This window comes from Pelodiscus sinensis, chromosome 17 (genome assembly GCF_052426305.1).
Source record: "Pelodiscus sinensis isolate ZL-2025 chromosome 17, ASM5242630v1, whole genome shotgun sequence".
NCBI lineage: Eukaryota > Metazoa > Chordata > Testudines > Trionychidae > Pelodiscus > Pelodiscus sinensis.
This window is the reverse complement of record NC_143068.1, coordinates 14446863-14470857: the sequence shown is the minus strand read 5'-3', so window position 1 is coordinate 14470857 and position 23995 is coordinate 14446863. Positions and strand designations below refer to the sequence as shown.

Genomic DNA, 23995 nt, shown 5'->3' with positions numbered 1-23995 from the left:
AAGAATTCATGTGGTTACTCAACTATTCAATTAACTGATATTTAACATCCTACTAAGAACTACTTACTAAGCCAACAGGGAATACTAGTATCGAGAAGATTAAGTCTCTCAGAGACAACAGTCTGGAAGACACACTGTTCTTTTTGGCAGGGATGAACATACGAGCAAAGTCAACTATGGAACATATTCCAAACAACAGAGTTTGTAGAATCTAAACATATTAAGAAAAAAATAAGAAATCTTTTTAATATGTTATTTTGGTTACATATATATCCTTTTTATTACTCTTTAATTCTCAAAAGAAAACGTTTTATTTAAATGAATATAACCTGTTTACCATGGAAATTACTCATGTTTACCTAGCCTGTTGCCTTAACTCTTTAATCAATATCGTTGTTTCTGTTCACATATACACATGCTGGTACTATAATAGCTTTAAATTTACTTTGAAAAAAGTAAACAACTCTATTATTTGTGTTTCTAGTCTATCTACTGTAAAGGGATGCCATATCAGATTTTGATGGGAAGGGTTGATTGGTGCATGCCATGAGAGCGGGGAGGTGAAGTGAGGGCATGGGGGGAGGGGCAGAGTGAGAGTGGCTTCAGCAGTGTTATTATGAATGCTCAATACAAGTGAAACAGCAAAACTGGTGTGTCGACCCTGTACGCACTCTTCCACACACTCATCACCTCTTTTCAGGAGCTACTCAGTTGAAAACTCTAGTTTTTTGGCAGAATATGTAGCAATTAGCTGACTGTAGAGCACTGTATCTAATTCTTATATAAAAGACAGGAAATTAAATATGAGACCCACTCAGTTCTAACACTAATGTTCTGACATCTTGTGGTGACTCACTAAAGAGGAACTGCTTAGGCTAACTGCAGAGAGAGAGAGAGAGAGACAACTTGAAAGGACTCTTGGGTTCTACTTCAGCTCTGGGAGGGGAGCTGGACCTAGTAAGCCCATCTAGCCCAGTATCCTGAGTTCCAACAGTGGTCAATACCAAGTGCTTCAGGGAACGAACAGAAGAGGCAATCATCAAGTGATCCATCCCTTCACCTCTTCCCATTTTCTAGAAAACAGATGGGACGCCATTGCTGCCCATCCTGGCTAACAGCCATTGATGGACCTATCCTCCTTGAACCTTAGTTCTTATTGGAACTCTACAATAGTTTTGGCCTTCACAACATCTTCTGGCAGAATTCCACAGGTTGTCGGTGATGAAATAGGCTCTTTTAAATCTGCTGCCTATACGTTTCATTGGCTGACCTTCTTGTGTTATGTGAAGGAGCAAATAACATTTCCTTATTCAAATTTTCCCACACCATTCATGATTTTATAGACCTCTGATATACCCTCCCTTTACTCAACTCTCTTCTAAGCTAAAAAGTCCCAGTCTTTTTAATTTCTCCTCATATGGAAGTTATTCCTTACCTCTAATCATTCTCAAGCTCATCTCCTCTGAAGAAATAAATTTTGCCCACAAAAGCTCATATATATATTTGTTAGTCTCTAAAGTTCTATAGGACTACTTGTTGCTTTTAAAGTTACAGATTAACACAGATACCCCTCTGACACTAATAATTTTTGTTGACCTTTTCTGTACCTTTTCCAAATCCTATACATATTTTACATGAAGCAACCAGATCTGCAAGAAGTATTCAAGATGCGGACATACCATGGATTTATATAGAGGCAACATGAATATTTTCTGTCTGATCTATTCCTTTTCTAAAGATTTTCAATATTCTGTTAGCTTTTTGATTGGCACTGCACATTGAGCGGATGTCTTCAAGGAACTATCCACAATGATGTCAAGATCTCTTTCTTGAGAGGTAACAGCTTATATAGATCCCATCATTTCTGGATGTATAGTTGGCATTATATTTTACCATGTGCATTATTTTGCAATTATCAACACTGAATTCCATTTGCCATTGTGTTGCATAATCACTCAGTTTTAGGAGATCCTTTTGTAACTCTTTGCAGTAAGCTTTGGATTTAACTATTTTAGGCAAAGCTGGGAGGATCACAGAACTCATTACATTCCACACTCAAGGTCTGCTGCAGTGAGACATAAAAAGGCATAGTTTAAAAAGTGGAAGTTAAATCCTACCGACTGCTAAACAAACAGTGGGACCACTGGATGATTGAGATGCTAAAGGAGCACTCAAAGATGATAAGGTCATGGCAGAGAAACTAAATAAATTCTTTGCTTTGGTCTTCACGGCTGAAGATGTTAGGGAGATTTCCAAACGTGAGCCATTCTTTTTAGGTGACAAATCTGAAGAATTGTCCCAGATTGAGATGTCATTAGAGGAGGTTTTAGAACAAACTGATAAACTTAACAGTAACAAGTCACCAGGACCAGATGTTATTTACCCAAGAGTTCTGAAAGAACTCAAATGTGAAATTGCAGAACTAACAACTGTGGTTTGTAACCTATCCTTTAAATCAGCTTCTATACCAAATGACTGGAAAATAGCTAATGTGACACCATTATTTAAAAGGGCTTTAGAGGTGATCCTGGCAATTACAAACTGGTAAGTCTAATGCCAGCACCCTTCAGACACTAAGGGTGCTTCTACGCAGCAGGGCTTAACTCGGAATAAGCTATGCAAATTGAGCTACATCAATTGCGTATCTTATTTTGAAATAGCTTATTTTGAAATAGGGAGTGTCTACACAGCACTTATTTTGAAATAGAGCACTCTTCCTCTGACTCCCCTTATTCCTTGTACAATGAGGGTTACAGGAGTCGGAGTAAGTAGTCCTCCAGCTTGACAGTATTTTGACACTTTCTGCCTGTTGTGTAGACGTGGACTAAGTTATTTTGGAATTGCACTAGTTATTTCAAAATAGTGTTGCAGTGTAGATGTACCCATAGATGAACATAATTTGTTGGGGAAAAGTTCAACACGGTTTCTATAAAGGGAAATCATGCTTTACTAATTTACTGAAGTTCCTTGAGGGGTCAACAAGCACGTGGACAAGAGGGATCCAGTGACTTTAGTGTACTTAGATTTCCAAAAAGACTTTGACGAGATCCCTCACCAAAGGCTCCTAAGTAAGTTGTCATGGGATAAGAGGGAAGGTCATGGGATAAGATGGGGGAAAGCTGATGGGTGCAGAGGAGCATGTGGATCGGACAGAGACGTCTCTTAGAGGAGAGTCTATTGATAGAGATTCTCTAGGTTTTAGTCAGGAGGAGAGGATGGAAGAGGATAAAGTATGGGCCAGATCAGATGAGAAACATTAACATAAAAAAGAATATGATGCATCAGAAAAGGGCAGACAAACAGTGACAAGTTTTTCAAGTGCTTGTACGCAAACGCTAGAAATCTAAATAATAAGATGGGTGAACTAGAGTGCCTTGTGTTAAAGAATGATACTGATATAATAGGCATCACAGAAACCTGGAAGGACAGAACAGGTCGTGCGGGGCGGGGGGGGGGGGGGGGGGCGCACTATATGTGAAAGAAAATGTAGAATCAAATGAAGTAAAAATCTTAAAATGAATCAACATATTCCACAGAAACAGTACGGATAGCAATTGCATGCTCTAATACGAATAAGAATATAACAGTAGGGCTATATTATCGACCACCTGACCAGGACAGTGATAGTCACTATGAAATGCTAAGGGAGATTAGAGAGGCTATCAAAATAAAAAACTCAATAATAGTAGGGGATTTCAATTATCCCCATATTGACTGGGTACATGTCACCTCAGGACGAAATGCAGAGACAAAATTTCTCGATACCTCAAATGACTGCTTCTTGGAGTGGCTGGTACAGGAACCCACAAGGGGAGAGGTAATTCTCGATTTAGTCCTGAGTGGAGCGCAGGATCTGGTCTAAGAGGTAACTATAACAGGACCACTTGTAAACAGTGACCATAATATAACATTTAACATGCCTGTGGTGGGAAAAACACCTCAGCAGCCCAACACTGTGACATTTAATTTCAGAAAGGTGAACTATGCAAAAATGAGGTTAGTTAAACAGAAATTAAAAGATACAGTAACTAAAGTAAAATCCCTGCAAGCCGCATGGACACTTTTCAAAGACACCATACTAGAGGCCCAACTTAAATGTATACCCCAAATTAAAAAAAACACGGTAAAAGACCTAAAAAAGAGCCACCGTGGCTTAACAAGCATGTAAAAGAAGCAGTGAGAGATAAAAAGGCATCTTTTTAAGAAGTGGAAGTCAGATCCTAGTGAGGAAAATAGAAAGGAGCATAAACACTGCCAAATTAAGTGTAAAAATGTAATAAGAAAAGCCAAAAAAGGAGTTTGAAAAACAGCTAGCCAAAAACTCAAAAGGTATTAAAATGCTTTTTCAGAACATCAGAAGCAGGAAGCCTGCTAAACAACCAGTGGGGCCCTTGGATGATTGAGATACAAAAGGAGCATTTAAAGACGATAAAGTCATTGCGGAGAAACTTTGCTTCAGTCTTCACAGCTGAGGATGTTAGGGAGATTGCCAAACCTGAGTCATTCTTTGTAGGTGACAAATCTGAGGAATTGTCAGAGTAAAGTGTCATTAGAGGAGGTTTTGGAATTAATTGATAAATTTAACAGTAACAAGTCACCAGGACCAGATGGCATTCACCCAAGCGTTCTCAAATAACTCAAATGTGAAATTGTGGAACTATTAACTATGGTTTGTAACCTATTCTTTAAATCAGTTTCTGTACTCAATAACTGGAAGATAGCTAATGTAATGCCGATATTTAAAAAGGGCTCTCGAGGCGATCCTGGCAATTACAGACCGGTAAGTCTAACGTAAGTACCAGGCAAATTAGTTGAAACAATAGTAAAGAATAAAATTGTCAGACATGTAGAAGAACATAATTTGTTGGGCAAAAGTCAACATGGTTTCTGTAAAGGGAAATCATCTATTACAGTTCTTTGAAGGGGTCAGCAAACATGAGGACAAGGGGGATCCAGCAGATACACTGTACTTAAGATTTCCAGAAAGCCTCTGACAAGGTCCCTCACCACAGGCTCTTATGTAAATAAAGATGTCATGGGATAAAATGGAAGATTCTTTCATGGATTGAGAACTGGTTAAAAAGACAGGAAACAAAGGGTAGGAACAAACGGTAAATGTTCAGAATGGAGAGGTGTAACTAGTGGTGTTCCCCAAGGGTCAGTCCTAGGACCAATCCTATTAAATTTATTCATAAATGATCTGGAGAAAGGGGTAAACAGTGAAGAGGTAAAGTTTGCAGACAATAAACTGCTCAAGATAGTTAAGAACAAAGCAGACCGTGAAGAACTTCAAAAAAATCTCACAAAACTAAGTGATTGGGCAACAAAATGGCAAATGAAATTTAATATGGATAAATGTAAAGTACAGGCAGTCCCCGGGTTACATGGATCTGACTTACATCGGATCCCTACTTACAAACGGGGTGAGGCAACCCCACACTAGCTGCTTCCTCCCAGCAGACCAGGGAGACGTGAAGCTAGCGCCCCTCCCAGCAGACCAGGGAGACGCGGAGCAGCTTTTCTCAGCAGACACCTCAGCTTGAGAATAAAGGACTGAGGGAAGTGAGGTGTGGGAGAATAAAACTGAGCTCTGGAGAAATGTTTGGCTAGAGTTTCCCCTACAATATGTACCAGTTCCGACTAACATACAAATTAAACTTAAGAACAAACCTACAGTCCCTATCTTGTACGTAACCCGGGGACTGCCTGTAATGCACATTGGAAAAAATAACCCCAACTATACATACAATATGATGGGGGCTAATTTAGCTACAATTAAACAGGAAAGAAATCTTGGAGTCATCGTGGATAGTTTTCCAAAGATGTCCACGCAGTGTGCAGCGGCAGTCAAAAAAGCAAACAGGATATTAGGAATCATTAAAAAAAAAAAAAAAAAAAAGAGAGAGAATAAGATGGGGAATATCTTATTGCCCTTATATAAATCCATGGTACGCCCACATCTTGAATACTGCGTACAGATGTGGTCTCCTCATCTCAAAAAAGATACAACGGCATTAGAAAAGGTTCAGAGAAGGGCAACTAAAATGATTAGGGGTTTAGAACAGTCCAATATGAGGAGAGATTAAAGAGACTAGGACTTTTCAGCTTGGAAAAGAGACTAAGGGGGGATATGATAGAGGTATATAAAATCATGAGCAGTATAGAGAAAGTGAATAAGGAAAAGTTATTTATTTGTTCCCATAATATAAAAACTAGGGGCCACCAAATGAAATTAATGGGCAGCAGGTTTAAAACAAAGAAAAGGAAGTTCTTCTTCACATAGTACACAGTCAACCTGTGGAACTCCTTGCCTCAGGAGGTTGTGAAGGCCAAGACTATAACAGGGTTTAAAAGAGAACTAGATACATTCATGGAGGTTAAATCCATTAACGGCTATTAGCCAGGATGGGTAAGGAATGGCATCCCTAGCCTCTGTTTGTCAGAGGGTGGAGATGGATGGCAGGAGAGAGCTCGCTTAATCATTACCTGTTTAGTTCACTGCTTCTGGGGCACCTGGCATTGGCCATTGTCAGCAGATAGGATACTAGGCTGGATGGACCTTTGGTCTGACCCAGTATGGCCATTCTTATGTTCTCTCATGGATTGATAACAGGTTAAAAGATTTGAAACAAAGGGTAGGAATAAATGGTCAGTTTTCAAGAATGGAAAGCGATAACTAGTGGTATCCCCGAAGAATCCTTACTGGGACCAATCCTATTGAACATATTTATAAATTATTTGGAGAAAGGGGTAAACAGTGAGGTGGCAAAATTTGCAGATGATACTAACCTGCTCAAGATAGTTAAGACCAAAGCAGATTGTGAAGAGCTTCAAAAGCATCTAATAAAACTAGGTGTTTGGGCAACAAAATGGCAAATGAATTTTAACGTTGATAAATGCAAAGTAATGCACATTGGAAAATAATCCCAACTACACATACAAAATGATGGGGATTAATTTAGCTATAAGTACTCAACAGTGAGATCTTGAAGTCATTATGGGATAGTTCTCTGAAAACATCCACTCAGTATGCAGTGGCAGTCAAAAAAAGCAAATGTTAGGAATCATTAAAAACGATAGAGAATATCTTATTGCCTCTATATAAATAGTGCACCCACAATGTGTACTATGGTCCAATGGTGTGCCCATATCTTGAATACTGAATACAGATGTGGTTGCTTCATCCCAAAAAAGATATGTTGGCATTGGAAAAAGTTCAGAAAAGGGCACCAAAAAATGATTGGGGTTTGAAACGGGTGCCATATGAAGAGAGATTAAAAAGACTGGGACTTTTCATCTTAGAAATGCAGAGACTAAGGGGGGGGATATGATATAGAAATCTATTCAATCATGACAGGTATGGAGAACGTGAATAAGGAAAAGTTATTTGTTTTTATAACATAAAAACTAAGGGGTCATCAAATGAAATTAATAGGTAGCAGGTTTAAAACAAAAGGAAGTTTTTCTTCACACAGCACACAGTCAATCTGTGGAACTCTTTGCTAGAGGATGTTGAAGACCAGGACTTTTAACAGGATTCAAGAAAGAACTGGATACATTCACAGAGGTTAGGTTCATCAATACTTATTAGCCAAGATGGGTAGGAATGGAGTCCCTAGTCTCTGTTTGTCAGAAGGTGGGAATGGGCAACGGGGGATGGATCACTTGATGATCACCTGCTCTGATCTTTCACTCTGAGGTATCTGGCATTGGCCACTGTTGGAAGACAGGATACTGTGCTAGACTGACCTTTGGTCTGACCAACTATGGATGTTCTTATGTAATTAAGATCTCTTTGAGGGGCTAGGGCACGTGCTTTGAAAAGCAGACTTCCAGCATGAAATAGCGGGGTAAGAGGACAGCTAAAATGCTCGCTGCCATACCTAAATGGCATCCTAGCTACCATAATGAGATCTTACCAGTATAAGAAATAGGACAAAATGATTGAAACAAAAAACAGGACTATGTAGCACTTTAAAGACTAACAGGATGGTTTATTAGGTGATGAGCTTTCGTGGTCCAGACCCACTTCCCACGAAAAGCTACACCAGACTAACACGGCTACATTTTTATCACTATTCAACAAAATTATTGTATTTATAATACAGCCAACAGCCAAGCACTAAAATAAAAAAAAATAAAAAAGAGAAAAATTCCCTGAATTCTCTAGGAGTTAGAGGCGAATATCCTCAAATTACTGTTTATTTATTGTACGATTGTAAAATACTCTGAAAAAGAGATGCACAAGAGAAGGGATGGATATATTGTCATGTCGTTATTGTTTTTAATTTTCAAAATTCATTTAAATTTTATGTTATTCAAGTAAAGGAGACATGGATCAAGTGATGATAGGCCAGATTCCCTCAACATGGCTCATTCCTCTTCTCAGGACAGCCCTTCCATCCACTTTCAACTCACACCTGTCCCCTGAAGCCATCAAACTTTTTGATGGACAAGTACTCCTCCCCACAAGCCATCCCTCTCTCTTGAGCCCTAGCTTCAACCCACACCTGTCCCCTTCAAGCTCGAGCCCTCTTCATTCCCATACCTCCTCCCTTGCCTGCCAGCCCTCCCTTTTTGCCCCCCCCAACCCATTTGGCACACGTATTGCCCCAGTCAGAGCTTCCTCCTAGGCCCCCTGCCGGTCTCCTCCCTCCAGACACTAGTTTTTCAAGCTCCCTAGGGACCCCCCTCCTCCGCCCACTCAGGCCGGCCCACACCTGGTTGATGAAGGTCAGGTATTTCCAGCGGCCGCCGTAGGTGTTCTCGCTCTCCCTGCGGAGGGAGTGGGGCATGCCCACGTTCTGAGAGAGCGAGAACAAGGCCCACAGGAAACAGCACACGTGGACGAAACTCACGAGTCGCGGGCGCCGCAACTGCCCCGCCATCTTGGGTGGGTCAGAAGGCGCGGGGAGGGAGAGTGGGCGCCACCACGCGCCCGGGTGGCGCGCTGCGCCTGCGCACCGCAAACCCCTCCTTGTTTTCGCTGCGTTCTGCGCACGAGCTAAGCGTCCCGCCGCCATCTTGGGACGGCCCGCCAACGAGGCGCGTTCCTACTCCGCCTTCCCGAAGGGCCTTGGCTGCTGGGGGGAACTCGGCGCGTGCGTCGGGCCGCCCGCCGCCATCTCGTGCGTCCCTGTTGAGGTCCTTGTGACGCCATGTTAATTTCGCCAGGTGAGGCGCCTTGCGGCGACGCCTCCTCATTGCACAGCAGCCGGAGGATGCACGTCAGTGCGGCAGTAGGGTGCGTGTCAGGGAGCGCAGAATGACAGGCAGCCCGGAATTACCCCGTCTACAGACCGTGGCTCTTTCAGTGGTGTAACGGGGTGAGGGTGGATCTGGTGCTGGCTGGGAAGGATCTGCCGTTAGTGCGGGACTAAGGTGTCCTGGACCAAATGAGGCTCGCTCTATGGAGAGATAGCCTGTTGCCAGCTGTGGCGACGCTAACTCTGGGGTTTTTGGCGGGCATATTTCTCTTGGGCTAGACCTGGCATCATTCTGGCTGGGCATGATGTCCAGAGGTGACTTGTGGCAGCACGGAGCTGGTACACTGCCCCTCTTCGCCCCCATCAATATTGTAATTGATAATATAGCTTGCCCCTGTATGTGCCCTCCCTGTTACTCTGGATGGCCCTCCTGCTCCCCCTGCTTCCACAGGCACCTGTCACTCATGTCTTTGGGCCCATCCTCAGTGTGAGACTAAAAATCAGAGTTCCAGATTATAGGAAAACTGCATGGGATCTTTAATAAGTTGCAGAGTCAGCACTAATTTCCTGATCTGATTTCATCTTAGCTAATTACATATGCCAACCTAAAGTCTTCACTTCTTGGCCTAAATTACTGAATCCATCTGGAATTGTCACATTAAACCCCAAAAGGAGGTGTTTTCTATGCTGAGTGAATGACTTCTGTAGGGCTTGTAAAATAGTTTTACCTGAAAACATATATTAGTTTTCTATATTAGTTTGATAAGTTTGATTAATATATTATAAATATATTAGTTTGATAACAGTGGCTTGAGATTACAAGGTGGGGTGCTAAACATGTTTTTCCAATGTTTAATAGGAAAGAGCTGGATGGAAAGAGTGAGAAGGATGAATTAAGAGTTCTTACAATCCTAGTTCAAAATTGACACTTGAAAGTCCTTCCCACAGTTCAAATGTTTTTGTTGGTATTTAATTTTTATTGTTTTGGGGCTAGATTTAAATAATTTGTTTGCATTAGAAAAGTAAAGGTGTTAAAATTTCAACTAATTAATTGTAAGGTAAATTGTATGGCAAATTGTATGGCCTTCATAAGTACAATAAGATAGACATAGGCCCTGTTTAATGATTACAAGCATACTGATGAGTCACTGACTTTAGGAGAACTGGTGGTGATTGGTTTCATAATTGAGGTACTTTAGTCTGGTTTGTGTTCACTCCTCACTGAAGATGTCTGCATACTTACAATTTCAGCCACTTTTTCATTCTGACTGAATGAATGGCATCTCTACCTGCTACTCTTCTCTGCATCTCACCTGCAACTGACATTCTCTCCCCAAATTTGGAACATTACAATTACAGCTACTAATAGTTTGTATTTTGTGGGGTATTTTCACCTATTCTGTCATAATTGTTTCATAATCTGTCATCTATTTCATTTTCCTTTCATAGTGTACAACAACATGTTTTTCGGATACAAAAGCAGATGGGATAATTAAGCTCATACAGTTGACAGAATTGTACCAATTTAATTGATCACACTGGAACAGGACTACTCAACTTTGGAAGCCCCAGGGACCACAGTGATACTCACAGCACATGCCAAGGGCTGCAACTTAAGTGTGGTTGCATATAAATGCAAATATACACAAATAACTTGTTTCAGACTGATGGGCATGAATGCAAAGCACTTCCCACAGTGTCCCAGCATTCCCAGTCTCTTCTTCTTGGGGGCTAGAAATGTTGACACTGTACCCATCTGTTCCAGCCAACCCATCCACTTGTGTCTTTCAATGCTCACCCCACCTGGGAGAAGCCTTGCCATTGAGGAGCGTGTTCCCAGTGGAGGCCATTTTCAAGGGCTCCCACTCGCAGGTCGCGTGTTGAGTCCCACATAAACCCAAGCTTCACCGTGGGCCACAAACAAATGGACTGCGTGCTTAGTAGCCCTGCACTTCCAGAAAGAAAGCTTTTATATGTAATGTATGATAAGTTGCTTGACAAGTCACTAGGGATGTTAGTGTGTATCTGTTTACATGATTAACTGATAAGCCTGGCCTCACTGGTTAATCCTAAAGGTTGTGTTCCCCCCCCCCCCCCGTTGCCTTTGTTTCAGAGACAGTAAGGTGTGGGGAGGTGGGAACTGTATGTGCTGGCTCCTACAGAGCTGCCTGCAGCCCTAGCCCTGCTGCCTCCCACAGAGGCAGCAGCACTGGGGGGGGGGAGGGGGGGCAGGCGCACAGATGGGAGTCAGTGGGGGGAAGGGAGGGAAGAGTTGACTTAAAAGCCAGATCCCTGTGAGTGTCGGCTCCTGCCCCCCTGCACTGCAGCCTATGATAGAGATACTGCAGTGAAGGAGAGGGAGCAGGTAGGAGCCAGTATACATGGGAAGCCAGTCCCTGCGTGTACCAGCTCCCATGGAGCCACCTGCCCCTCTGCATGTAAATGTGTAACTGGGAAAAAAAATTCAGCAGTTACATGTTTAAAAAAAATAAACGTTAACATCCTTATAAGTCACCCAGTTGATGATTCATATCTATTTAGTAAGACTGTTGACTAAACACCGTTAATTCAAGTTCTCAAAGAATTGTGTGGATATTTGTGGTTAATTTTTGCCAATACACATGCAGATTTTATATCCCGGCAAAGCTTTATAATACATAGATTTCAATTACAGCACAGAATACAAAATGTATTTCAAATATTTGTGATGTAAAATGATAAAGAAATATACAAGTTTTAGTGCAATCTGAGTTGTGAAAGTATAACTTAATGAATGTTGCTTTTTTGGTTACATAACTGCACTTAAAGTGTAAAACTTTAGAACCTACAAGTCCTCTTCTATTTCTTGTTCAACCAGTTGCTAAGACAAAGAAGTTTGTTTACATTTATGGGAGATACTGATACCTTCTTATTTACAATATCACCTGAATGTGAAAACAGGTGTTTGCATGGTTCTTTTGTAGCTGGCATTGGAATATGTATGCCAGATATACTGAATGTTCTTATGCTTCTTCATTCTCTGGCCACCATTCCAGAGGACATGCTTCTATGCTGATGGATGCTTGTTTAAAAAAAAGTGTTTATTAGATTTGTGACTGAAATGTGTAGGAGAATTATATAGTGGAATGTGTAAAACACGAGACATATTTCATGTTCTAGAATTCTCAGATGACCCAGAAACATTCATTTTAAGAACAGTTTCACAGCTGATTTGACAAAGTGCAAAGAAAGTAAAGAGATTTATAAAAAATAGCTACTGCACTCGACCCAAGGTTAAAGAATCTGAAGTACAGTCCAAAATCTAAGAGGGATGAGGTGTGGATCATGCTTTCAGAAGTAGCATCAGAGTGTTGCTAAAATTCTGCTGATGGCATCTGACTCATATGATGAAAATGAACATGCATCGATCTGCTGTGCTTTGGATAGTTATCAAACAGAACCCATCATCAGTATGGAGATGTGCTCTGGAGTAGTGGTTGAAACATGAAGGGACAGATGAATATTTAGTGAATCTGGCACGTAAATTTCTTGTGATTCTAGCTACAGTAGTGCCATATGAATCTGTTCTCACTTTCAGTTGACGTAGACAAGTGGGCAGCATTATTTCCTGCAAATGTAAACAAACTTATTTGTCTGAGCAGTTGACTGAACAAGTAGTAGAACTGAGTGGACTTGTAGGTAGAGAGGCCTGCAAATCTGCAGTTATCCCGTCTACATCCACAGGTATCTGCATCTGTGGAAGTGTGTGCGGATAGTTGCAGCTCTTTTTGCAGATATGGATGTGGCTGCAGATACAAATTTTGTATCCACTCAGGGCTATACTTCTAGGCTCTAAAATTGTTTTATTTTTGAATGCAGTTTTTTGTACATAAGTCTACATTTGTAAGTTCAGCTTTCAGGATAGTGTAGTACAGTACTTGTATTAGATGTATTGAAAACATTGTTTCTTTTGTTTATATTTAATAAAATATATAGTGAACATTGCATGCTTTGTATTCTGTGTTAACAAATATTTGAACACATAGGAAACATACAAAATATTTAAATAAATGTTATTCTGTTATTGTTTAACAGTGCTATTAACTGCACAATTAATTGTGATTTAATCACTGGACACCCTATAATGTAGCTGTCAGAATAAAGACCAGTTACAGATAAGTAGATTTTTTGAATTCAGCATTGTACTGTTCAAACTGAGATGAATCACTAGTCACACTACCTAATATTGCAGTGGTTTAAGAATTATGAAAGTGTGAGTTTCTTTCTAGACTTAATTATTTTTATTGTTTTCCTCTCAACTTTCTCCAGTTTATCCAAATCTTTTCTAAAGTGTGCTGCCCAGCACTGCACTAAGTCCTCAACTGGAGTATAATCAGTGCTGAGTAGAGTGGAAAAGTGACCTCTTGTGTTTTGCTTGCATCACTCCTGCTCATGCATCAGGGAATACTGTTTGCTTTTTTTTTTTTTGCAAAAGTGTTTAATTTTTTACTCATATTTAATTTGTGATCCGCTATAATCCCCAGAGCCTTTCCCCCCATACTCCTTCCTAGGCAGTTTCCCATTTTATATTTATGCAGTTGATTATTTGTTCCATCACGTAGTACTTTGCATTTGTCCTTATTTAATTTCATCTCTGCGCTGGGGTGGGGAGCTGGCTTTTAAGCCATCTCCTCATGGGCACTAGCTCCCACTCTGTATCAGAGGCAGCAGGGAGCAGGGAGAGTGCATTTAGTCAACAAGATTTACCGATAAACCCAGGCTTATCAGTTAATTGTGTAATTGTCTACAAGATGACATCCCTAAGTCTAGTGTCTGCCTTTAGAATTTCTTATGTCTACTTTACAAGATACAGATTATCCTTTGGATAAACTAGAACAGCTACCTCATTCTGATTTCACACTACTGAAATAATTCCTTTGTAGCAAGCAGAATTTCACTGGGGGTAAAAGTTTGAGATCAGAATCATATTATGCCTGATTAGAGTCTTATTTAGACCAGTAAATATCTGAACTTGCACATACATAATTAGGAACATTATCCAGCCACTGTATTTGTTGTGAACAGTCAGTCCTATATATATTGATTATGATTATTTATCTGTATTGCTAGGGCTCCCTAGCAGCCCTGATCATGCACCAGGACCCCATTATGCTAGGGGCTATATACACACTGAACAAAAAGAAGGTCCCTTCCCCAAAGTGTTTCCCATCTCAGTGTAAGACAGACAGATGGGGCATTACAAGGAAGAAATTTTCCAATCTAGTGTCAGTTCCCATTTTTTGGGATGGGTTTTTATGCATCCTTGAAACAAAGACATTCCATTACCATAGAAACAGTCTTCTGTGTCATCATGGACATCACTGCAGTTGTGTTGTTATGGTAACATTCATCACCACAGCTGCAGTAACGTTAAGTATTTAAAGTAATTGCAAGATTTAGCTGTTTGGTAACATGTATCCAATACTAACTCCTCTTTTAAAGCAGAATTTTAATAAAATAACCCCATTCTCTTGTTTGTTTCCATATACAGAAAAGATATAAGAGGCACCTCTTTTTCATAGATCTTCTTGACTATTTAAAAATGCATCTTAAGTCCAGCAATGCAATTAAAGATAACAATGGTCCTTCCATATTCATAACCATGAAATACTCATCATGGACCATGAACTCTGACTTTACTGCAAAATCTGCATATTGTAGGGCAGGACTAGAGGTGCCCCACATTCTATTGTTTGCCTGGCTTCAATTATTAGTCCTGGTCTGGGGAAGGATAGGACTTTCTCTTCCCCTGCAGCGGCTACTTTTGGAGCTAGGTTTAATCCACCTCTGGGAACCTCTTCCAGCTGTAGGAAGCTCCATGGCTGCTGTGATGGATAGGAAGAGTGCTGACCAGCACCCTTTGACCTAAGGGGTTAAACTCAGGTGGCTAGCAAGAGTTTTGGCAGGGGGCCAAAAGAACCAATGGGGATATAGTGCTGAAATTTGAGTTGTATTTAGATAACTTAGAATCTTCCCACAAAAAGAGCAAGGTAAGGGCTGGAGGAAGCAGATGCAGTAATCAGAATTACCATTCCGATAAATATTGGACATGGTAGTGAACTGGGCCTTGAAGTACAGATCACCCTGGATCATGAGTAAAGGAAAAATGTGTATTTTTCTCTTTATTTTGGTTAAACTCTGTATATGGAGTTTATGCCTTCTTTCCCCCACTCACCATTTAAGTTACAGCCCAAAGAACTAGGATACTTTGTGTCTTTGATCTGTTCTTTTCTTAGAAATTCTGTAACACCTAGCAACCAAGTATATCTTTTTGTTTGGTTGTTAAAATCATCTTGAAGGCAATAGTTTGATTCTTGTGTCCTGGAAGGTAACAGGAGGCCTGTGTGCAGCTGACTTCCAAGGCTAGGTAGACATAGGAGATAGTGTGTTTGTGCTTTTTGCTTCTTTGTTCAAGTTGTCTTGGGGCACCCCCAGGGACGGAATTCAAGTATTAAATCACTTGGAGGCAGCTACCCCAAAAGTCAGTAAATCTGTGACACTGGGGAGTTTTTGTAAGCAGAGCCTGTAGAGTCAAGGTATTTAAGGTCCCTTGTGGGCCTCCATCTTCTGCATTCAGCATGCCAGAGTGGGGAATAGCCCTGACAGCTGCTAACTGGGAGCTCAGCTTAGAAGGCAGCACAGAAGTGAGGGTGGCTATCTGCCCCCAGCCCAGGTGGTAGGCTGTCACTCCAACTGTCACCACCCTTTCCCCACAGAGAGGCTTTGACTCCAGTTGTCATCACCTCCTCTCCATCCAGGGCTATCATCACACCCTCCCCCAGTCCAGAAAGGCGCAGCTCTAGCTGTCAGCTCCTGACTTGGATTGGAGACTTTGGCTCAAGCTGTCACCCCTTGAGCAGGGAGTCTACCCAATCAGTTGTCTGCCCCCTGCCAGTACAGGAAGTGTCTGGGGAAAAAACCCAGACATATGGTAACCCATACCTCCCAACCCTCACTTCCGCACTGCTGCAGTCAGTGACACTAGCTTTAGAGCTAAGCGCCTGTCCATCAGCCACTGCTCTCTGGCTGCGCAACTCTGAAAGCAGTACCCCTGCCAGCAGCAGCTCAGAAGTAAGGCTGGCAGTTCCATGAACCCCCTATGATAGCCTTGTGACCTCTTCCAAGATGCACTTGTGTCTGGATGCTTATGGTGACAACACTCTGAAATTTCATACATAAAATAGCTGTAACTGTGAAATTGACTATTTTAAAAATCCTTTGTCCATGAAATTGACCTAAATATATTGTCAGTTTGGTAGGTTTCTACATATAGCCCACTACTGGTAAGTTAAAAACCAAAATCCACTTCCCCATTTCTCATCCATACAATTCCTTTTACTTTTCAAAAGTTTGGGAAAACAAATACAGCATGCCCTGAAGATTGTCAGGATATTTTCAGACTAGTAGGGACAAAATCCCTCACAAATAATGCCATAGCTACCAGCCTCCTCTTGTTTCTGCTAATGAAGCTCCATTACAAGTCCCAACTTTAGCAATATGGCAAATAGTGGCTATACTGCTTCAATGCTTCTGAATCAATTTATCCTGATTAGATGTATTAAGGGGAATATAGGGAAAAAGTGGCCAAAACACTCTTCTGAACAATCAAATCAAGGTGCTAAATAGGGATGTTAAATATAGTGTAATTGAGTAGTCATGAAGCCACATGAAAACTTAGTTCTTATGTGACTATTTGATAGGTCCCAGGAGCAGGGCTAGCAGCCAGTGCACTCTTAGTCAGCCCCCTGCCACCCTGTACTGCTTCCTGTGATAGAGACAGCAGTACAGGATGGCAGATAGGAGCCTGTCCATGAGGGAAGCCAGTTTTAAAACCAGCCCCTTAAGCAGACCAGCTGCCTACCACCCTGTGCTTCTGCCTGTGATTCAGAGGCAGCAGCATGGGGTGGTAGCAGCCCCTGTCTGTGTGTGGGGGGGTCCCACTTCCTTGCAGACAGAGGCTGTTGTTGGATGCAGAGCAGTCTTTGCATGGACCTCAGACTCCCCCAGCAGACAGAGGCTGCTTTGCATCAGCCTCCCTTGCCTTCTCTGCTGCCTCTGTATCAGTTGCTGATAGAGGCAGCAGCATGGGGAGGAGGACAGAGGCTTGCAGGCAGCACCACAGAGCAGGGGCAGGGAAGAAAGAGGAGAAGAACTGCTTTTAAACATGTAATTGACCAGATTAACTGATAAGCCTAGGATAAGAATGGTCATCTCCACAATGACATCCTAGTCCTAAACATTATATTTTGAGAAGGTAAGCAGCAGAAGAAATGTGTTGTCAATTGCCTAATGTACTATTGTAACAGAACGTTAGTAATAATTTATGAAGTGTACATGTTCCTGTAACCAGGCATGACTCACCACCACAGGCATCTCCTGCTGCTCACTCAGGATTTAGGTCCTTCAGTCCTGGGGCACCCTCTTTCAGCCAGTGTCTCACCCATGGGTACCTGTTTTGTTCTCCACCTCTGGGTACTGTCCTATCACAGCATCCCCAAACTCTGGGGTCCTCCCCCTCTGGGAATCACCAACCTCCTCCGCCCCGCCCCGCCCCTCCCTATTGCCAGTCTTCATCTCAGGGGCAGCTAGGTCTCTCCTACTCCCTAGCTAGAACACGAGTGAGTCTGAGTCTCTTACCCTACAGGAGTCTTTATTTATACTCCCCTCAGCTGAGCCCTAATTAGCTAGTACCTGCCTCAGCTGTAGGGGGTTTGCTCTCTCAACCCTCTCTAAGGGTTGCATTTTACCCTTAAAGAGCCAGTATGGGGCAGATGCCCCATCACAATTCCCAAATCCTGTGTCAATGGAAGGTTATAGAACAAGGGTGGGGAACTTCAGGCCTGGGGGCTGCATGTGGCCCCCGGCTTGCCTGGATCCAGCCCGCAAGGCTTATAGAGCCCCCTGTATTGGAGAGTCTGTGCTGGTGATCCAGCCTTCCTGCCACCCACTCACAGGGCTGGAGTGCACAAAATCTACTAGCCTGGGGCCGGCCCCCTAGGCACTGGTGTATGAGAGGAATGTGAGGAATGTTTTTTTCCTTCTCAGTCAGGGCCTTCTCACATTGCTTCTCACTTGTGTGGGGCTCCCAACTGATTTTTCTGTGGATCTTATGTACCCACATCTTTATTTTCAGAGGCTCTAGGAGTGATAATTGTATGTGCATAAAACCTCTTAAAAGCAGGCCATATGTTTAGTTTTAAAAGAGTTTCTCTTGAATTGAAATATTTTTAAATTTCTTTAAAATGTCCCCTTTGTTGTTTTTTCCCCATTGGAATAATTATTTCTGTTTTTACTTTGTAGGACTGTGTTAAATCTCCATTCTTTTTCTGACCGTACACTACATAAAGAGCTACAATACAGTTTTTGGCTTTATAGAAATCAAACTGATTCATCAACATATCATTCTGTCAATCTTGACGAGCTTCAAAAAGAGTTCTGTTCAGCACTCTGTTAGCAGGGTCTGTTTCAGGAGTCCATGTACATTCCAAACAAGACTTTCATGAAAGCAAACAGGTAAACTTTGGATCACCATATATATATTGGATGCTGACTTTCTACTTGGATCACTGAAATTTTATAACACAGTACTGTTAAAAACTTGCTAAGAGATTAAATGAGAGTTCGTATTTGTATATAGATTTAAGTATGTTGTAAAAGTGACTACACATATGCAAGCACATTTCCTTAGTACCTCATAGATAATGAGTAATCATGTCATGTTTGTGTTAAACGTTAAGGAAACCCCATAATTTTGGATTGGGAAACCAAACAGTTGTTTGTGGTGTTATAGAAAGAAACCTCTCACTGAAGGGGTTGTTGGCCATAAAACTGAAAACTGTAAAAAATAACGTGGTAAAATTGGATGCCTGCATTTCAAGATTCCAAGGCAATAATGTCCCACACAGCTGAAGCAGCAGTTGCACTTACACCAGCCAACAAGGTATTCCATTTAATCAACATTTTTCCACAAGAAGGGCAGATCGTGAGGTTAAGAAGGTCATATAACCTCCAACTACATGTTTAGTAGTTTACAATTAAATCAGAACCTGATGGAAATCACAAAAGGGAAGCAGTCATTACAGGAAACAAAATGTGGAATACTTTCTAGTTCTTTTCACTCAACCTCTTGTTTTTCTGGGACGTTAATGGTTTAAAAGAAAAGTTCTGCACATACTTGTAATCATTCTAAAAGTACTTTTAAAAACAATCCCTGTAACTACTCTTTTAAGTGTAATTTCATTTTGCAGTTGAGTAAACTGAGGCAGATAGCTTAGGTGACTTAGTCAATGCTCTAAAAGATATAAGAGCTTGGAATAAAATCCAGGAATCTTGAAACATCTAGTTGCCAAACACTACTAAATCGTGCTTCATTGTTTAAAATTGTAATACCAAAAATCTGTCCTTTTTGATATATTAAATGATAAACAGAGAGATAGCAAAATTAAAAAGTGAAGTGGCAAAATTTCACATGGTATAAAACTGCTCAAGATAATTAAGTCCAAAGCAAACTGTGAAGAGCTTCAAAAGGATCTCATAAAACTAGGTCAGTAGGCAACAAAATGTTGATTAATGCATTTTGGAAAACATAATTTCAACTATACATATAAAATGCTGGGTACTAAATTAGCTGTGACCATGCAAGAGAGAGATCTTGGGGTTATTGTGGATAGTTCACTGAAAACATCCACTTGGCATGCAATATCTGTAAAAAAAAAAAAAAGCAAACAACATTTCAGGAATCATTCAGAAAGGGATAGAGAACAAGACAGAGAATATCTTATTGCCTTAATATAAATCTGTGGTATGCCCTCATCTTGAATACTGCGTGCAGATGTGGTCACCTCATCTCAGAAAAGATATCTTGGCATTGGGAAAAGTTCAGAAAAGAGCAACACAAATGATGAGGGGTATGGAACGGCTACTGTATGACGAGAGGTTAATAAGGCTATATGTACAGGCAGTCCCCGAGTTACGTGGATCCGACTTATGTCGGATCCGCAGTTACGAACGGGGCCGTTCCTCTCCCTGGTCTCCAGCAGATCAGGGAGAGGAAGCAAAGTGGCGGAACACGTGGGCAGCGGACAGGGCTGTCCGCTGCCCACGCGCTCCGAGGCTTGGCTTTGCTTTGCCCCCCCCCCCAGTCCCCCTGGTCTGTAGACCAGGGGGACGGGGGGGGGGGGCGCAAAGCAGAGCCAAGCCGCGGAGCGCCCGGCCAGCTGACAGCCCAGACGCTTGCTAGTTCGAACTATCTAGCCCGTGCCGCGTGTAGCCGCGCGGCACGGGGTTCGAACAAGCTGGCATTTAAAAATGGCGCCGGCCGGCTTATGCAAATGAAGCCCGGGAAATTCAAATCCCAGGCTTCATTTGCAAGTGCGGTATGCCTACATTACCCCGCTAGTTCGAACTAGGGTGGTAGTGTAGACATACCCTGGGAGATTTGTCTCCCAGGGATGACTGTGTGATCGTATCAATATAGGTGCCAGCCAGGGCAGTTCTCGCAGCCTCGAGGTCAGCTTATTGCCTTAATCGCTCTCTTCTCATATCTATGTTTTCAGCTTACTCAGGGTCAGAGAAGCCCGCATATCCTGATCTCACATCGAACCTTCCAAGGCTACGCCGATTTTTATTGCTCCTACTCTGCCCTGTATACATGCACCTCAGAGGGGCAAGCAAGATTGATGTGACGGGGCGAGGGGGGGGGGCTGTGTGGCTACAGAGGCACTTACTTTCACATGCAGGCACCATAGCTTAGGCACTGCCTCCCGCTGCTCCCCATTGGCCAGATTCTGGCCAGTTGGAGCAGTAGGGAAAGCCTCCAGGAAACAAGTCCTGCGCTGCTGTCCTCAGCTGGGGGTGAGGGAAGGGAAGCAGCAGTGTACTTTTCCTAGCAAGCCGGATCTGGTGTGGAGCCATTGGGGCTTTTTTGCGCAAAAGCGCGTCTAGATTGGCATGGACGCTTTTCTGCAAAAAGTGTTTTTGCGGAAGAGTGTCCGTGCCAATCTAGATGCTCTTTTCCGAAAATGCTTTTAATGGAAAACTTTTCCATTAAAAGCATTTCTGGAAAATCATGCCAGTGTAGATGTAGCCAGAGAGTTTTAACAGCCAGACACCAGCATGGTCAGGAGAGCACAGCAAGGAGCACTGCGAATCAGAAACGCCTTGAAGGACAATTTTATGCAAGGACTCTTTTGCAGTTTTATGCAAGGACTCTGCCACGTGGTTCTCCACAAGTTGCTCCTGCATTCCCTGTGTTTCCCTTTAATGCCCCACCCACCTCTGCAGTTCGAGCAATAAAGAGACCATTGTTCAGTGAACATGAGTTTTTATTAGGGGAAAACAACAGGGAAGTGGAAGAACTGGGAATGGGAAGGGGACTCAAGAACAGGAGTGGGACTGCCTTCTGCCTTCTGTGGGCCTGGAGTGACCGGCTTCCCTTGGGTTTTCTCCCCCGCCCTTTTCCTGGGAGCCCTACAGGTGGAAATCATGGAGCTGGTGGAGGAGGGACCAGGGGATATTATCAGGGTAGGTAGGGTTTTGGGAGGTGGCTGTCCTGAGGCAGGATGCCATGAGCTCCATAAGAGCAGTCAGGGAGGCAAACATGGTCTCATGCTGTCTTGCAGGGTATGTCTAAACTACATGGCTCCGTTGACGGAGCCATGTAGATTTATTGTTTTGGCAAAGTCAAATGAAGCCGCGATTTAAATGATCGCGGCTTCATTTAAATTTACATGGCTGCCGCGCTGAGCCAACAAACAGCTGATCAGCTGTTTGTCCACTCAGCGTGCTAGTCTGGACACTCCCCTGCCGACATCAAAGTCCTTTGTCGGCAGCCCCGGTAAACCTCATTCCACGAGGAATAACGGGGCTGCCGACAAAGGGCTTTGATGTCGGCAGGGGAGCATCCAGACTAGCGCGCTGAGCGGACAAACAGCTGATCAGCTGTTTGTCGGCTCAGCGTGGCAGCCATGTAAATTTAAATGAAGCTGCGATCATTTAAATCGCGGCTTCATTTTACTTTGCCTATGTGTCTAATCTACATGCCTCTGACGACAGAGGCATGTAGTCTAGACACAGCCACAAAGTGCTCTTTGGCGGTTCTCCTCTCTTGCTGGTCTACGATCTGGTTCTGCCACTCTGCCTGGATCTTCACCCTGAGGGTGTGCAAGCAGTCCATATGCTCCCAGAACATGTTCTCCCTCGTGCGTTTGCGCCTGTGGATGTGACTCAGGCAGGCAGATGCCAGAAGAGGTAGAGGACTCACTGAGCTGGCTGCTGTCCCAGCTGCAAAGAAAAGTTACAAGGGCAGACTTTACAGCAGATACGTTGTGTTAAGCCTACCCCTAATCTGTTAACCTACACCGAAGGTCTTTGCAAAGACAAAGGAGATGTGTTCCATGCAAGGCCAAACGTTTGCTTTAAAGAGGGCACTTTACAGCAGATGCACAGACTTCTCAGGGGAGAATCGGAACACACTTGATCTGGAGGCAGCCAGTCATAGTAAGGGGCCAGAGCCTGCAGGCGGGAGTAGGGGGAAGATGCGGGTCATCTTGCTGCTATGTCCAGCACACGCCGGGTTTATTGCTGCTGTGTCCAGCACACGCCGGGTTTATTGCTGCTGTGTCCAGCACATGCTGGGTCTGTTACACTCAGCCTCCCAAGGACACTGGTTCCTTTCCTGCTCAGGGGGCGGGGAAAGATGTATGTCAGCACTCTCCCCAGGAAGCCGCATGTGCTGAATAGGTTCCCCATGCAAGATATCAGTGTTCTTCGAATCACACCAAGTGATTAGGAGCATGTGCTGACTGAATGTGGCCATAAACCCAGGCCTTATGCTGTACTGCTTTGTGGTTCAATAGCTCCAGATCACTTCCTGGTGGGTGGGTGGGTGTGGGAAGGTGTCCTACCACAGAGAACAGAATAAGGCTGGCCCCGCCAAAAATCTTTTGAGGATTAAAGAGTTCCTATGTGAGATCTTCATGGAGCTGTTCAGACATGACTCCTGCTCCATCTGCAGACACATGAAGAAGCTATTCCAGGCCTCACATGCTGTGCAGGCACAGAATATGCTGCACCTCACACCCCACTGCGTTAACCTGCTTATAGTTAGACAAAGTTTGTGAAAACACCAGAAGAGCCCTTCTGGGGGTTGGTGCTGGACTGGGAGACATCCTGGATTGGGGAGGGGGTCAAGGCGGGGGCAGGGAGACTGACTCCAGTGACTTGACCAGCTCCTGGCTCTTGGGGATCAGCAGCCAGCTATTCTCCTTCTCTTCTACCACCACATTGTCCTCCAGGCTGATGCCAGGCATCTCTTGGCTGGACTTCATGACCACGTTGGGGATTCAGGTCAGGCCACCCCCCCAAAATGGTGTTTAGCTGGTCTTAGATGCAGCATATGTGAAGTGCTGCTTTCTCCTCCTGTGTCTTGTGGTAGGACTGGCGCAGCTCCTTGATCTTGACTACACTGTTGCGCATCGCTGGAATATCCTTTAGCTTCCATATAGCTTGTGATCTTGGTGTTCCTCCTTGCTGGTTCAGATCTCATTGAGGATGGCTTCATTTCCCCACACCTTGATGAGGTCCAAGATCTCCTGAACACTTCATGCAGGCACTCTTCTGTGCTTCTGGGAATTGGAGCCTGTGGGAGCAGAAATCCTTGAAGTTGTTGCACTTTTGTTGGGATTACTCAATGCCATATCCATGTATGCCATGGTGTGCTGCTCATTCACAATGGACTCACAAAGCTGGCC

At 43.1% G+C, this 23995-nt stretch overlaps 1 protein-coding gene and 1 long non-coding RNA gene across 5 annotated transcripts in view; one reads left to right on the top strand and one right to left on the bottom strand.

Moving 5' to 3' along the window:
- The window catches only part of LOC102448285 (androgen-induced gene 1 protein-like), a 23778-nt gene extending 14616 nt beyond the window's left edge, over nucleotides 1–9162 (bottom strand). Inside the window, exons 1-2 of one of the 3 annotated variants that reach the window (XM_025190483.3) lie at nucleotides 8721–9162; nucleotides 68–211 (exon numbers count right to left, since the gene is read on the bottom strand). In XM_025190483.3, coding sequence (XP_025046268.3) covers nucleotides 68–211; nucleotides 8721–9023 — 447 coding nt within the window. In that variant the 5' untranslated portion in view covers nucleotides 9024–9162. The remainder of the gene's footprint in view (nucleotides 1–67; nucleotides 212–8720) is intronic. The other 2 variants (XM_075901122.2, XM_089769659.1) reach the window with 2 other exon arrangements.
- LOC112547691 (uncharacterized) overlaps nucleotides 9036–23995 on the top strand; it is a 27224-nt gene continuing 12264 nt past the window's right edge. For both annotated transcript variants that reach the window (XR_012896498.2, XR_012896497.2), the window contains exons 1-2: nucleotides 9036–9174; nucleotides 18546–18758. This is a non-coding gene — a long non-coding RNA (uncharacterized LOC112547691). The remainder of the gene's footprint in view (nucleotides 9175–18545; nucleotides 18759–23995) is intronic.